The sequence below is a fragment of the Tursiops truncatus genome, chromosome 15, assembly GCF_011762595.2.
Source record: "Tursiops truncatus isolate mTurTru1 chromosome 15, mTurTru1.mat.Y, whole genome shotgun sequence".
Classification (NCBI taxonomy): Eukaryota; Metazoa; Chordata; class Mammalia; order Artiodactyla; family Delphinidae; genus Tursiops; species Tursiops truncatus.
Genome location: NC_047048.1, coordinates 40700170 through 40714907, shown reverse-complemented (window position 1 = coordinate 40714907; position 14738 = coordinate 40700170). Strand labels below are relative to the sequence as shown.

Below are 14738 nucleotides of genomic sequence, written 5' to 3'. Positions count from 1 at the left end.
ACTAGCTGAGCTGAGCCTATTACTGGTACTGAAATATTATAAATTAACAATGAATTTTAATTCTATCCAATTTTAATACCACATTGAGAGATGACTGTGATTGAAATTCTTTATTATGTTCCATCGGTAATTCTGTATTTCATTCTTCTCTGCAAGGAAAGCATTTAGAATTTTAAAAGAGGCGAGAGAGAATGCAGAGTTCTTACGTTAACTAATCTTATTTGGTGGTAATTATTTTGCGATATGTACATAAATCAAAATGTTAGGTTGGACACCTTAAACTTACACAATGTTATGTGTCAATTATATCTTAATAAAACTGGAAAAAAAGGAAAATAAATAAATTTCACATAAATAATTCATTTGATCATTATGTGGGTTTTAAGCAAATTCTGGTGACTGATTTGACTCTGACAGCTCTTATAAGAAAACAGCATTTACTGGGCAGGTGCGATCCCACCAGAATTCACACTTTATTTCTCGAGACAGCCATCCCATCCAAGAAGCAGAACGCAACAGGACTTCCCTAGTGGTGCAGTGGTTAAAAATTCGCCTGCCAATGCAGGGGATATGGGTTCAATCCCTGGTCTGGGAAGATCCCACATGCCGCAAAGCAACTAAGCCCATGTGCCACAACTACTGAGCCTGCGCTCTAGAGCCCACGAGCAACAACTACTGAGCCTGTGCTCCACAACTACTGAAGCCTGCGCACCTAGAGCCTGTGCTCTGCAACAAGAGAAGCCACCGCAATGAGAAGCCCGTGCAACACAACAAAGAGTAGCCCCCGCTCATCACAACTAGAGAAAGCCCACGTGCAGCAATGAAGACCCAACACAGCCAAAAATAAATAATAAATTTTTAAAAAAAAACAAACTCAACAATCACCAGCATTCCCTGTTCCTAAGAAGGCAGCATCATTCCATAAATGCCCAGTCAGAGAAAATGGTTAATACTTGAACTTCCTAAAGTAGAGAAAGAAGCTACAACACTCCTTTAAACAACAGAGGAAAAAATGAGGTATTTAACTGTTTGTTCTCAAATGTTCTCTTCTGGTTTAAAACCACTTGTTCTCAAAGATGTGTTTGAAAAGTAAAGACTCCCTGTACTTTCTCCCAAATACTGGAATACAAAAAGAATTTTTAAAAAATTGATTTTTTCCATGCATATTCTTTTCTTTACACGCTCCCCAAAATACTAGCTGTAAAAGGCTGGATTTACACAGCTGTTTTATAAAGCCATCGACACTTTAATAAAAGTCCAAAATACACGTTTTAATTTTTTTCCCAAATAACAAGTGATCGTTTGTCTTGTTTGCGCGTGTGAACAAAGGCTGTGTAGCCACAGTTGTCTGGCTTCTCTGTAATTTTAGGCCCAAGACTCAGCAGACGCTGATTAACCAATCCCTCTACCATATGTGCAGAGAGAGCCGGCCAGCCTCCCTCTCGGCAGGGAAAATTGGCATCCATCTTTGGTTCACATGGAGATGTCCTTCTCATCTAGAGCCACGCTGGCGCGCTGCAACTTCCATGGCCTGAAATACCTTTTGCTGGCTTCATGGCGAGCTGCATGTGCATGATAAGAATGCATTATTTATAAGACCGCTGTTAGTAATGAGCTATTATACTAATGGCTCGTCATGTTTGGAATTTGATTCAAATGGCATGGATCACACATTCTGATGAAAATGAGAAAAACACGTTTCACCATTAGGAACAAAGATTTCACGTTCTCCAATTCTGCAACCTGTTATATTCCCATCTTTCATCTCGGGACTGTGACAATTCACAAAAGTTAAGAATGATCGACTCAACAGAGCGAGGACGTATTGTGGAAGTGTCTGCTTTTTCCTTTGGGTTTCTTTGGGATGACTGTTCCGATTTGAGAAACACTGTTCTTAAATATGAATTTGTAGGAGTATTCAAATGCATCTTTGTGTGTGTGTGTGTGTGTGTGTTTTCTGGAAAAATAAATTGATTTGATGGACTTTTTTTTCTTGTACAGTGAAAAGGCACTGATTGCTGGCTGCTGTCTGTCTTCCAGGTAACCAATACTTTCCACCACAAAGGTGCCTTTAATTATCTCACATTGGAGAGCAAACTGGGAGCTTGTTGTTGTCCTTGGTTTTCCCTGAGGATCCATATGATGATGCATAAGGCTCAGATCGCTATAAACCACGTGTGCAGTGGCCACACCTTCACAAGCAGGACCATTTACAGGCCCGTATGCACTGCATCGTTCATGCTTCCATCTAAAAAGCCCTACGTCACCCGCCCCTTCTGGGTGCCCTCATCATGACCACTTCCAGCTCTGATCCTTCCTGCCTGATGTCAAAGGCATGGCTGCGCTGGCAGGCTCTGCCCCAGTGCCTCCTCGGACCGCTACTGCCCACGCCACAGATGCTGCCAAGGCAGACGCTCTGCCCATCTGTCTCTAGGAGCTGCCCTTGGCCTCCAACCGCCCTGCCCTGAAATTGCAGTTTGGAGTAAACACCAGATGTCAAGGTCAGCCAGGATAAAGTTATGAAAAGCAACTTGCAGCAAAGTGATGACTCAGAACTCCTCCAAAGTTGCGATTAAGTCAAAGAAAGTGCTCGCAGTTAAAAACCTTTAGTTGAGGGCCCCCCAACGGTGCAGACATGGCTCTCAGGGCATCCACATCCATGGCCTGTGACTGCCATGGACGGGTTTGGGAAGGGACAGGCTTGGTGTACTATGTCCCGTTATCTCTGGTCACCTAAAAGTATAGTGTGCTGGTTAATGCCTAATCAGCATTGTAGGGGAAAGCTTAATTGTAACACTTGCCAATTTCTGTGGTGTAAATATTCCCGTTGCAGCCCATTGTAAGCTCTTGGTGTGATGTCACTGAGTAGAGAATTGGGAGAAGATGCACAGTAGCTGTAGTTACAGTATTTCCACTCTGCAGAGACCACAGATATAAATGACCCCAAGAGGACAAATAAGAGTAAAACAATTAAAAAGTAATGAATTTTGAGGATTTATTAATTTTGTTTTTAGTATAATTTACTACACTGTTAGTTGATATAACTTAATTTTTGACAATGGCCGTGTTTAACAAGCAGCTTGCCAGTTCCTAAAGATTTAGCAACTGGCTCTCGTGAGCCAAGGTGAGCGAGCTCCAGCACACTGCTGCCAAAAGGCAGGTCTGAGGAAGCCCAGGTCGTTGGGAGGAGGGTCCTGGCAGGTAAGTGGTAGGGTGGTGACTGCACTGATCTTGAACCCAAAAAGGCTTAAGACACCTGTGGGTGTCTTAAGGGCTTGGTGAAGACCAGAGTTTCACTCCCAGATTCTAGGCTGGTTTGCTCACTGTTGACAGGTCCTGTTCCTGCCCTTCCATTTAAGGTTGAGGCCCGTGGTCACATCTCCATGGGACATGCAATCTCTGATGTCTGAGGCAGCACGGCCTCTCAGAGATCAGGCTGGACTCCGTTTGTGTCTTTGGAGACACCAAAGGATCCCTGCGGGGTTGGGACTGCAATTTTCAGCCTACAACTTTCCTCTGATATTTACACACGCTGAAAGTTTGTAACACACGACAAGAGAGGGAAGGAACTGAGGGAAGAGGTCACTGCAGCTGCTCTTCACAAGAACTAACTCAAGAGATTTGGGTTCAAACTCGCACCTTGAAACCAAAGAATTAAAAGCCTTCTCCAGAGTGAGGTCAGCATCATGGTGGTAAAAGACATCCCTTATTTTTGTCCCCTGCTCAACAGCAAATATTCGACATCCATCCAAGAACAAAAGTGCCTTTGAAGGAGCCGTGGGATCCAGCGCCACCCACCAAGGGGCCTGGGAGGAGTCTTGCCCACCTTTGCATCAGGAAATAGGCAGACAGACCTCGGTCACAGCTGTGGACCCTGCAGAGGCTGCTGAACTGGCTCTAGCCTCTCTCAGCCTCAGTCCAAGAGCCCCTGAGAACAGTGACTTAGACAATCACTCATGGATGAGAGAGCCTTTGATGAAGTTCAGGTTTCCCGAGGAGAAGTTTCAGCTCCATTGGAGCAAAAAAATACCAGTTTGGATGCCCTGGAGTGGGTAAGACAAACAGTCTGCCTTTCCCCACAACACCCATCCTCCAAGGCAGCACAGCTTAGGGCCAAGAATTATCCCCCTAATTTATCCCGTGGTAGGTAAGAGGGAGACTGTGTAAGTGAGCACCTGGCTTCCCTAGCTATGCAGGATGCTGCCAGAGGGGCTCATTTCTCTCTTGCCAGATCCAGAGTACTAAATTGGGAGCTCACGACTGGGGGATGGAAGCAGTCTGGGACAGCAGCAGGTAGGACCCCCAGAGGACATGACCAGGCATCATGGATTCTATCAAGAAGCCCACCCACGAGCTACTGGGAATATTTCACCCATGGATCCTGCCAGCCTGCCCACGAGCACCCCCAGTGCTCCACGTGCCTTACGCACACACCAGCCCACCTTGTGGCAGCTCCCTGTGTGTACTCCTAATGGTGCCATGAGCAGACTTTGGCAGATGGCTAAGGAGCATATGGAGAAAGTCAGCCCAATCTGTGGGTCAGGAAGAGACCACAAATTTGAGCTGTAGTGCCACCTTTGGGAATACAGAAGCACTAGACCTGGTGCTTTGCAGGGTCCAGAGAAGACACAGAAGCTTAAGAATTCTGCCACAAGAGAGAGCAAGAAGCATGGAGCAGGCATACCCATAGACGGTCTGAGGAAGCCTCAGAGTCTCCAGCAGAGCTGAGAGAAGTTATTTCTCCTCCGAAGACCAGAGGAGGTTACTGCGATTCAAATGTGAAGACAGCAATGCAAAACTCAATGACCATGAAAAATCAAGGAAGTATGACACCACCAAAGGGTCACAATAATCTTCTGGTAACTGAACCCAAAGGCAAGAGTAAATGGTAAATCTCCAATTTACCAGATAAAGAATTCAAAATAGCTGTGTTAAGGAGACTCAGTGAGCTACAAGAAAACAAAGACAATTCAACAAAATCAGGAAAACAACACACAAACAAAATGAGAAGTTGAACAAAGAGAGCGAAACCATAAAAAGAACCAACCAGAAATTCTGGAGCCGAAGAATCAACAAATGACATGAAAATGCAACAGAGAGCATCAACAGCAGACTTGATCAATCAGAAGAAAGAATCAATGAGACTGAATACAGGAACTTTAAACGTATCAAGTCAGAGGAGAACATAGTAAAAAGAATGAAAAGGGTCATAGGATGGTATCCTATGATTTATAGGATACCATCCAAAGGACCAATTTGTGAATCACCAGAGTTCCAAAATGAGAAGAGAGGGAGAAGGGGGCAGAGAGTTTATTTAAAGAGATAATGGCCAAGAACATCCCAAATCTGGGGAGAGATATAGATATCCAAGTTCATGAAGCTCATTGGTCACCACATAAAATCAACTTAATGAGATCCTCTCTCAGCTCAGTGCTTTGTGACCACCTAGAGGGGTGGGATAGGGAGGGTGGGAGGGAGGGAGACGCAAGAGGGAAGAGATATGGGGACATATGTATATGTAAAACTGATTCACTTTGTTATAAAGCAGAAACTAACACACCATTGTAAAGCAATTATACTCCAATAAAGATGTTAAAAAAAGAGATCCTCTCAAAGACACATTGTAATAAAACTCAAAAATCAAAGACAAGAGGAGAATCTTAAAAGCAGTGGGAGAAAAACATCTTGGGACTTACAAGGTAACCCCCCATAACACCATCAGCAGATTTCTCAGCAGAAACCTTACAGGCCAGGAGTTAGCAGGATGATATATTCAAAGCGCTGAGAGAAAAAAACTGCTAACCAAGAATACTTTACTCAGCAAAGCTGTCCCTCAGAAATTAAGGAGAAAGACTTTCCGAGACAGACAAAAGCTGAGGAAATTCATCACGACTAGACCTGCCCTCCAAGAAATGCTTAAAGGAGTTCTTCAAGATGAAATGAAAGGATGCTAATTAATAACATGAAGATATAGAAAAATATACAACACAATAGTAAAGGTAAGTATACAGTCAAGTTCAGGATATCCTAAAACTTTAATATGCTGAAGCATTAACCATGTAACTCTAATGTAGGTATGAAAGGACAAGAATTTTAATATTTTAATAACTATAGCTACAACAATTTAGTAATGAATATGTAATATAAAGAGATAAATTGTGACATTAAAAACATAACAGGGGAAGTAAAAGGGTAAAATTTTTGTGTGCAGTTGAAATTAAGTCTTTAGTGTAAAATGGACTGTTATATCCGTAAGATGTTTTATGTAAGCCTCAATGGTAACCACACAGCAAACATCTACAGTAGATTCACAAAAGATAAAGAAAAAGGAATCAAAGCATCTCGTTACAGAAAATCATCAATTCATAAAGGAAGGCAGCAAGAAAGGAATAAAGGAACAAGGGTACTACACAACAGCCAGAACACAATAAGGTGGCATTAGTAAGTCCTTACCTATAATTACTCTAAATGTAAATGAATTTTATTCTCCAATCAAAATATACAGAGTGGCTAGATGGATAAAAAGCAAGACCCAACAATACACTGCCTACAAGAGACTCACTTCAGCTTTAAGGACACATATAGGTTCGAAGTGAAGAGATGGAAAAAATATTCCACGCAAGTGGAAACAGAAAGAGAACAGGGGTAGCTATGCTTATACCAGACAAAACCGACTAAGCCAAAAACACTAACAAGAGACAAAGAAGGTTATTATATAATGATAAAGGAGTCAATTCATCAAGAAGATATAACAATCATAAATATATATACAGTCAACATTGGAGCGCCTAAATATATTAAGCAAATACTAACGGGTATAAAGGGAGAAATAGACAACAGTACAATAATAGCAGGGGACTTCAATACCTTACTTGCAGCAATGGATAGACCATCCAGAGGGAAAATGAACAAGAAAATGTTAGACTTGGTTCATACTTTAGATAAAATCAACCTAACAGACGTGTACAGAACATCCCATTCAAGAGCAGCAGAGTACAAATGCTTCTCAAGAACACATGGAACATTTTCCATGATACATCATATGATAGATCACAAAATGAGTCTTAGCAAATTTAAGAAGATTTAAATCATACCAAGTATTTTTCCCAACTACAGTGGTATTAAACTAGAAATCAATAACAGGAGGAAAGCTGGAAAATTCACAGTATGTGGAAATTTTAAAATACACTCCTGAAAGACCAAGAGGTCAAAAAAGAAACAAAAGGGAATCAAAAAATATCTTGAAACAAGCAAAAATGGAAATACAATAAACCAATTTGGGGATGCTGCAAAAGCAGTTCTAAGAGGTAAGTTTATAGTGGTAAATGCCTACATTGAGAAAAAAGAAAGATCTCAATAAACAACCTAACTGTATGCCTCAAAGATCTAGAAAAAGAAGAACAAATTAAGCCCAAAGTTAGCAGAAGGAAGAAAATAACAAAGATCAGAGCAGAAATAAATGAAATAGAGACCAGAAAAATAATAGAAAAACTAAGAGCTGTTTTTTTAAAAGGTAAACAAAATTGACAACCTGTTAGCTAGACTAAGAAAAAGAGAGAAGACTGAAATAAAATCAGAAAGGAAAGAGTAGACATTACAACTGATGCCATAAATACAAAGGGTAAAAGATTACTAAGAAAAATTATATACCCAAAAATTGGATAACCTAGAAGAAACAGATAAATTCCTAGAAATAGACAAGCTACCTAGACCGAATTATGAAGAAACAGAAAATATTGATAGACAAATAACAAGTAAGGAGATTGAATCAGTAATCAAAAACTTCCCAATAAAGAAAAGCCCAGGATCAGAGGGTTTCACTGGTGAATTCTAGCGAACATTTAAGGAAGAATTAATGCCAATCCTTCTTGAACTCCTCCAGAAAATTAAGGAGGAGGGATCATTCCTATCTCATTTTATAAGGCAAGCATTACCCTGATATCAAAGCCAAATAAGAACATTACAGAAAAGAAAACTACAGATAAATATCCCTGATAAATACAGATGCAAAAATTCTCAACAAAATATTGATATTAGCAAACTGAATTCAACAGCACATTAAAAGGATCATACACCATGATCAAGCAGTACTTATCCCTGGGATGCAAGGAGGTTCGATACATGCAAATCAATAAATGTGATACACTACATTAATAGAGTGAAAGATTAAAATCATATGATCATCTCAATAGATGTAGAAAAAGCATTTGACAAAATATAACATCCTTTCATGACTAAAATGCTCAACAAATTGGGTATAGAAGAAACATACTTCAACATAACAAAGGCCAATAATAACAAGCCCACAGCTATCATCATACTCAATGGTTCAAGATTGAAAGCTTTTCCTCCAATCAGGAACAAGATGAGGGTGCTCACTCTCGCCATTCCTCTTCACCAAAGTACTAGAATCCTAGCCAGAGAAATCAGGCAAGGAAAAGAAATAAACTGCATCCAAATCGGAAAGGAACATGCAAAATTGTCTTTGTTTGTAGATGATATGATCTTACATACAGAAAATCCTAGAGACTCTACCTAAACACTGTTAAAACTAATCAACAAATTCAGTAAGGTTGTAGGACGCAAAATCAACACACAGAAATCAGTTGCACTTCTATACACTAGAAATACAATCTCTGAAAAAGAAATACCGAAAACAGTCCCATTCACAATAGCATCAAAAACAATAAAATACCTAGGAATAAATTTAACTAAGGAGATGAAAGATCTGTACACTGAAAACTACAAGACTCTGATGAAAGAAAATGAAGAAGACAGAAATAGAAAAATACCCTGTGTTCACGGACCAGAAGAATTATATGCTGTCAAAATGTCCATACTGCTCAAAGCCATCCATAGATTCAATTAATCCCTATCAAAATTCCAAAGGCATTTTCATGGAAACAGAAAAAAAAATCATAAAATTTGTATGGAACAACAAAAGGCCCCCAAAAGCCAAAGCAACACTGAGAAAGAAAAACAAAGCCAGAGGCATCACACTTCTGTTTTCAAGCAATATTACAAAGCTATGGTAATCAAAACAGTACATGGGGGCTTCCCTGGTGACTCAGTGGTTGAGAATCCACCTGCCAATGCAGGGGACACAGGTTCGATCCCTGGTCTGGGAAGATCCCACATGCCGCGGAGCAACTAAGCCCGTGAGCCACAACTACTGAGCCTGTGCTCTAGAGCCCACGAGCCACAACTTCTGAGCCCACGTGCCACAATTACTGAAGCCCATGTGCCTAGAACCCATGCTCCGCAACAAGAGAAGCCACCACAATGAGAAGCCTGCACACCGCAATGAAGAGTAGCCCCTGCTCACCACAACTAGAGAAAGCCCGCACGCAGCAATGAAGACCCAACGCAGCCAAAAATAAATAAATTAAAAATAAATTTAAAAAAAAGTACACTACTGGAATAACAGACACATAGACCAATGTAACAGAATAGAGAGTCCAGAAATAAACTCCCACATTTACAGTCAACTAAAATTTGACAAGGGAGCCGAGAAGACTCAATGGAGAAAGGGTAGTCTCTTCAATAAATGGTGCTGGGAAAACGAGATAATCATACGGTGAAGAATGAAATTGTACCCTTATCTTATGCCACTGACAAAAATGAACTGGAAATGGATTACATACTTAAACATAAGACCTGAAACTATAAAAGTCCTACAAGAAAACATAGGGGAAAGCTTCTTGACATTAGTCTTGGCAACAATTTTTTTGATATAACACCAAAAGCACAAGCAACAAAAGCAAAAATTAGTGAGACTATATCAAACAAAAAAACTTCTACACAGCAAAAGACACAACAAAATGAAAAAGGCAACCTACAGAATGGGAGAAAATATTTGCAAATCATATATCTGATAAGAGGTTAATATCCAAAATATACAAAGAACCCATACAACTCAACAGCAAAAAACCACACAACCCAATTTTAAAATGGGCAGAGGAACTAAATAGACATTTTTCTAAGAAGACATCCAAATGGCCAACAGGTATATGAAAAGATGCTCAATATCACTAATCATCAGGGACATGCAAATCAAAATCACAATAAGATTATCACCTCACACCTGTTAGAATGGCCACCATCAAAAGACAAGAAATGGGACCTCCCTGGTGGTTCAGTGGTTAAGACTCTGAGCTCCCAATGCAGGGGGTGCAGGTTCTATCCCTGGTTGGGGAACTAAGATCCCACATGGTGCACAGTGCAGCCAAAAAAAAAAAAAAAAAACCCACCAAAGACAAGAGATAACAAGTGTTAGCAAGGATGCAGGGAACTCTTGTGCACTGTTGGTGGGGATGTAAATTAGTGCAGACACTATGGAAAACAACATGGAGGTTCCTCAAAAAATTGAAAATAGAACTACCATATGATTCAGCAATTCCACTTCTGGGTATATATCCAAAGGAAATGAAAACAGGGTACTGAAAAGATCTCTGCACTCCCATGTTTACTGCAGTATTATACACAATAGGCAAGATATGGAAACAACCTAAGTGGCCCTCAACAGATGAACGGATAAAGAAGATGTGGTATGTATGTATGTATGTATACATATATATGTGCGCATTTATGTAATGGATATTATTCAGCCATGAGAAAGAAGGAAATCCTGCCATTTGTGACAACAAGGATGGACCCTGAGGATATTATATTAAGTGAAATAGGTCAGACAGAGAAAAACAAATACTGTATGATACTGCTTTTATGTAGAATCTAAAAGGGTTGAACTCAAAGAAACAGAGAGTTGAATGGTGGCTATGAGGGGTTAGGTGCAGGGCAAAGGGGAGGTGTTGATCAAAGGATACAAATTTCCAGTTATAAGATGAATACGTTCTGGGGATCTAATGTACAGTGTGTTGATTATAGCTAATAATACTCTATGATATACCTGGAAGTTGTTAAGATAGTAGACTTTAAATGTTTTCACCACAAAAGAAAGTGGTAATTATGTGACATGATGGAGATGTTAGCTAATGCTATGGTGGTGATCATTTTGCAATATATAAGTGTGTCAAACTAACGCATTGTCCACCTTAATCTTATACAATGTTATATGTCAATTATATCTCAATAAAGCTGGAAAAATAAATAAATAAGGGCCTTCTCCAAAAAACAAAGACCTGACAAAACTGAATAGGTACAGTTGTGTCATTAAAAGCCCTTATTTGGGCTTTTAATTATCAGCAGTTTTTGTTTCATCGAGTAAGACATGGTTTTTCAAAATGGTGCTGCTGGGCCCAAGTATTTCATGACCCTTCCTTCTGTCACCAGCGTGGAGCTAAAGGTCAAATGACAATATTTGAAAGCAAGTCCTTAAAAGACAATGCAGAAACCTAAATATGAAAGAATAAAAATGTAGCTGAAATGTAGGAGAAACAGCTATCATGGACTAGTATATCAGAATCTAATTTTCAGGGCCAGTTCTCACCTTAAGAAACTAACGCCCATGTATATTTAAATTAATCCTGTTCTTCACCTGATGTCTTTTTCCATCATGTAGATAAATGTTTTACCACCTGGGCTGCACACTGGAATTATGTGGGGAGCTTTTTAAATATACTGATGTGCTCTACCCCAAAAGATTCTTTCATTGGTCTCAGTGCATCCTGGCATCAGAAATTTTTTCTGAGATAGAATTCACCTACTGAAACCAAGGGTAATCATCAGTTAAATCCATCACACCTGGAGCCCACCGTCATGCTCAAGCTCGCTTTAACTGTTGCTACCAAAGACTGGCATATCCTCCAAGGGGCACATAGCCCAAACGGTAAGATGTTTGCCCGAGTTATTTTCCAGGAACTTGGAGTCAGCTGCATCTAGTTCGAGCTGGAGCCTGTTAAGACTGGGCATCTGGAAGGACCTCGTAAGACCTGAAAACCTAAAGTGGGAACCCTGGGGAGGTGGGTGATGGCACAGCTGGGAGGAGGGCCGGGCACACCACCTAGAAGCGGGGAGGGAGGCAGCTCCTGGGATGCTCAGCAAACCGGGACCAGGGCTGCTCACTTCTGTCATCCCTCTCCCTCAGCGGGCCCCCAGGTGGTTTATCACGCACCTCACACACGATGGCATGATTCTCTTCATCTTGGGCCTCTATGAGTTCAGCCAGGAAGTATTCGCCATAAGTCTCCTTCAGGATGGTGTCATGGTGCAGGAATATTGGCACGAGGTCATCGTGATCTTCCACCCTGTTTACCGGAAAGGCTTAAATTCAGTGCTGGTTCCTCTGCTTGCTCCTGCCACCCTGTTCTAAATGCCAGGGATAGAGCAACACGCCCACGAAATGAACTTACATTCTAATGGGGGGAACAGACAACAAAAATGTAACACACAAATCACCTGGAACATTTCAAAGAGTGGTAAGTTGCTTTGGGATGGAGAGTGATGGGGTCAGGGAGTGACACTTGAGTGAGATCTGAGTGGAGACGGGGAGGAAGCTGTGTCGAGAATTGGAGGTGGGATGTCCCAGGCAGAGGGGACACGCTCGGCCCTGCTGGGCGTGGACTGCAGGGCAGCATCGCTCACGAGCCAGAGGACAGCAAGGTGGGCACAGCACCTCCCAAAAGTGCTCCAAGGAGCACTGCTTCTATGATATTGCTCCCAGCAGCCCTTCCTCCCCTTAGAAGAAATCCACTGTCTAAAAACACTTTTCTGCTATAGTGTCCCTCATGGATCGTCACAGTTATAAAGACTCTGGGAATTACTAAGGTAAAGAATATTTAAGCTTGTTTATGCATTCCTCCCAACAGGCCCATGGTACCCTTTACTCCTAAAATGTCTCTCTACTTCCATGGAGGGGGAGATGCTGGCTTGAAGGTAATGAAGCTCTGCTCACCATCTTGGGCACGTCTACCTCAAGCCTCCTTCTCAGGACCTCTACCGTGACCTCGACCACCAGAGTGCGTGGGGAGAGGAAGACCCAAGAACCAGGTTTACAGCATGAGGATGCTGGTCCTTGGTCTCCATTTTGCTGCCATATTCCACATTCCTTTCTTCTTTTTAGCAGATTCGTGATTAAGTCTACTCTATTTTACCTGTCTGGGATGTTCTTATACATTTTCCTGGTCCTTTTCTTTTAAAATGTTCCATGTTCATATTATATTTTTCTAGTGTAACTGATTTAGCTACTACCTTTATCCTCCCTCCCCCTTATTTCATTACTCTGACATCTTCATCATCCCACTTTATCTTCCAATATGTTCCTTTGATGTTAATAGCAGCTCCATCTAATGAGTGACAAAGACTCCGTGACCAGACCCTAGCCTAGTACACCCTGAGCCTCTTTTCCACTAGGCCTGAAAAGACATGAACAAACACTAACAGTTCCTAACAGCTCAAGGCCACATCCCTAGAAGGACCTGAGACCCCCTTAAAGTGCCTGCCTGAGAAAGCTCAGGGCTGCCAGAAGAAGTTCCTGTTTGTTCCAGCGACACCTGAGGATAAGGCCCCATCTCCCAGCCTCTTTGGGAGGGCAGGAGCCTAATTTCCATCAGGGCTAGTGAGTGACTCAGATGGGTCTCACAGGGACCAACCCTGCCTTCCCATTTTTTGTAATTTGTCACTTCCCTGACTCTATTGAGACCCTGCTCACTCCCCACCCAGCTCCCTCATTTTCTCTTTATTTTATTTAATTTTATTTATTTATGTTTTATTTATGTTTTATTTTCCCTCCTTTTCTCTTCAAAAGGCCCAGTCACCGTGGAGCAACTAAGCCCGTGAGCCACAACTACTGAGCCCGCATGCCACAACTACTGAAGACCACGCACCACAACTACTGAAGCCCGCACGCTGCAACAAAGAGTAGCCCCCACTCGACGCAACTAGAGAAAGCCGGCGTGCAGCAATGAAGACCCAATGCAGCCAAAAATACATAAATTAAAATTAAAAAGAAAAAAAGGCCCAGTCACCTCTGTACAAATCAGAGTTCAGTCCACCCTGGATGTTTCCCCCTATCGCAACGGTTATTACGGATTAAAATCTGTCCTTACCAGCATCCGGCTTTGTCGACCTTTGACATCTGCACACCCTGGAGCCCACAGCCCAGGGGCAACAGTGACAGCCAACATGGATGGGGCCCTACCGCACGCACTGACAGCGCTGGGGTGCCGTCGCTCGGCCTGTTTGCAGGTGCGGACGTGTGGTCCAAGGGGGCGCCTCTGGGGAGTGACCCCCGCTCCACGCTGGCAACTCCCAGCCCTCTAATCAGCCTCTGCCTCTCCTGGTTGAGAAATTGGCCCGGTCCCCTCGCTGCTGAGCCTTGGTGTCTCACCTGCACAAGGGCAGGTACGAGGAGAGCGGGAGGGTACAGTGTGGGGACGCCCTCAAGGTCACTCTCGGGCAGGCAGTCAGCCCCTGGCAGCATCTGCTGTGGGAAACTTCACAGTCCCCCCACCATCTGATATGCTCCGAAACCCCCATCAGCTGCCTCCACCTGAGAGCCCCGGACCTCAGCTGGAAGGGCCGAGAAGGCCCCAGTGCATTCCAGAAACCCCTCATTTCCCCGCAAAACCACCCTCAAAAAGGTGCTGCTAATGGAGATGGCTTTTCTCTGTATAAAGAGTCCTAGACGATATTGGTTAAGAAAAAACAAAACAAGAAGATTCTAGGAGAGAACAGCCAAAAAATCTACTTTCAAATATCCTGCCAAAAAACAAAGTCCACATCAGTATTTATTAACAGAGATAATTATTTTAAATTATGTGAAAGTAATTCAATATCCTAAT

At 42.1% G+C, this 14738-nt stretch overlaps 1 protein-coding gene across 1 annotated transcript in view; it reads right to left on the bottom strand.

The window, feature by feature from the left end:
- CFAP61 (cilia and flagella associated protein 61) overlaps positions 1–14738 on the bottom strand; it is a 255844-nt gene that overhangs the window by 214888 nt on the left and 26218 nt on the right. The window contains exon 7 of the mRNA XM_073792625.1: positions 12071–12203. Coding sequence (XP_073648726.1) covers positions 12071–12203 — 133 coding nt within the window. The remainder of the gene's footprint in view (positions 1–12070; positions 12204–14738) is intronic.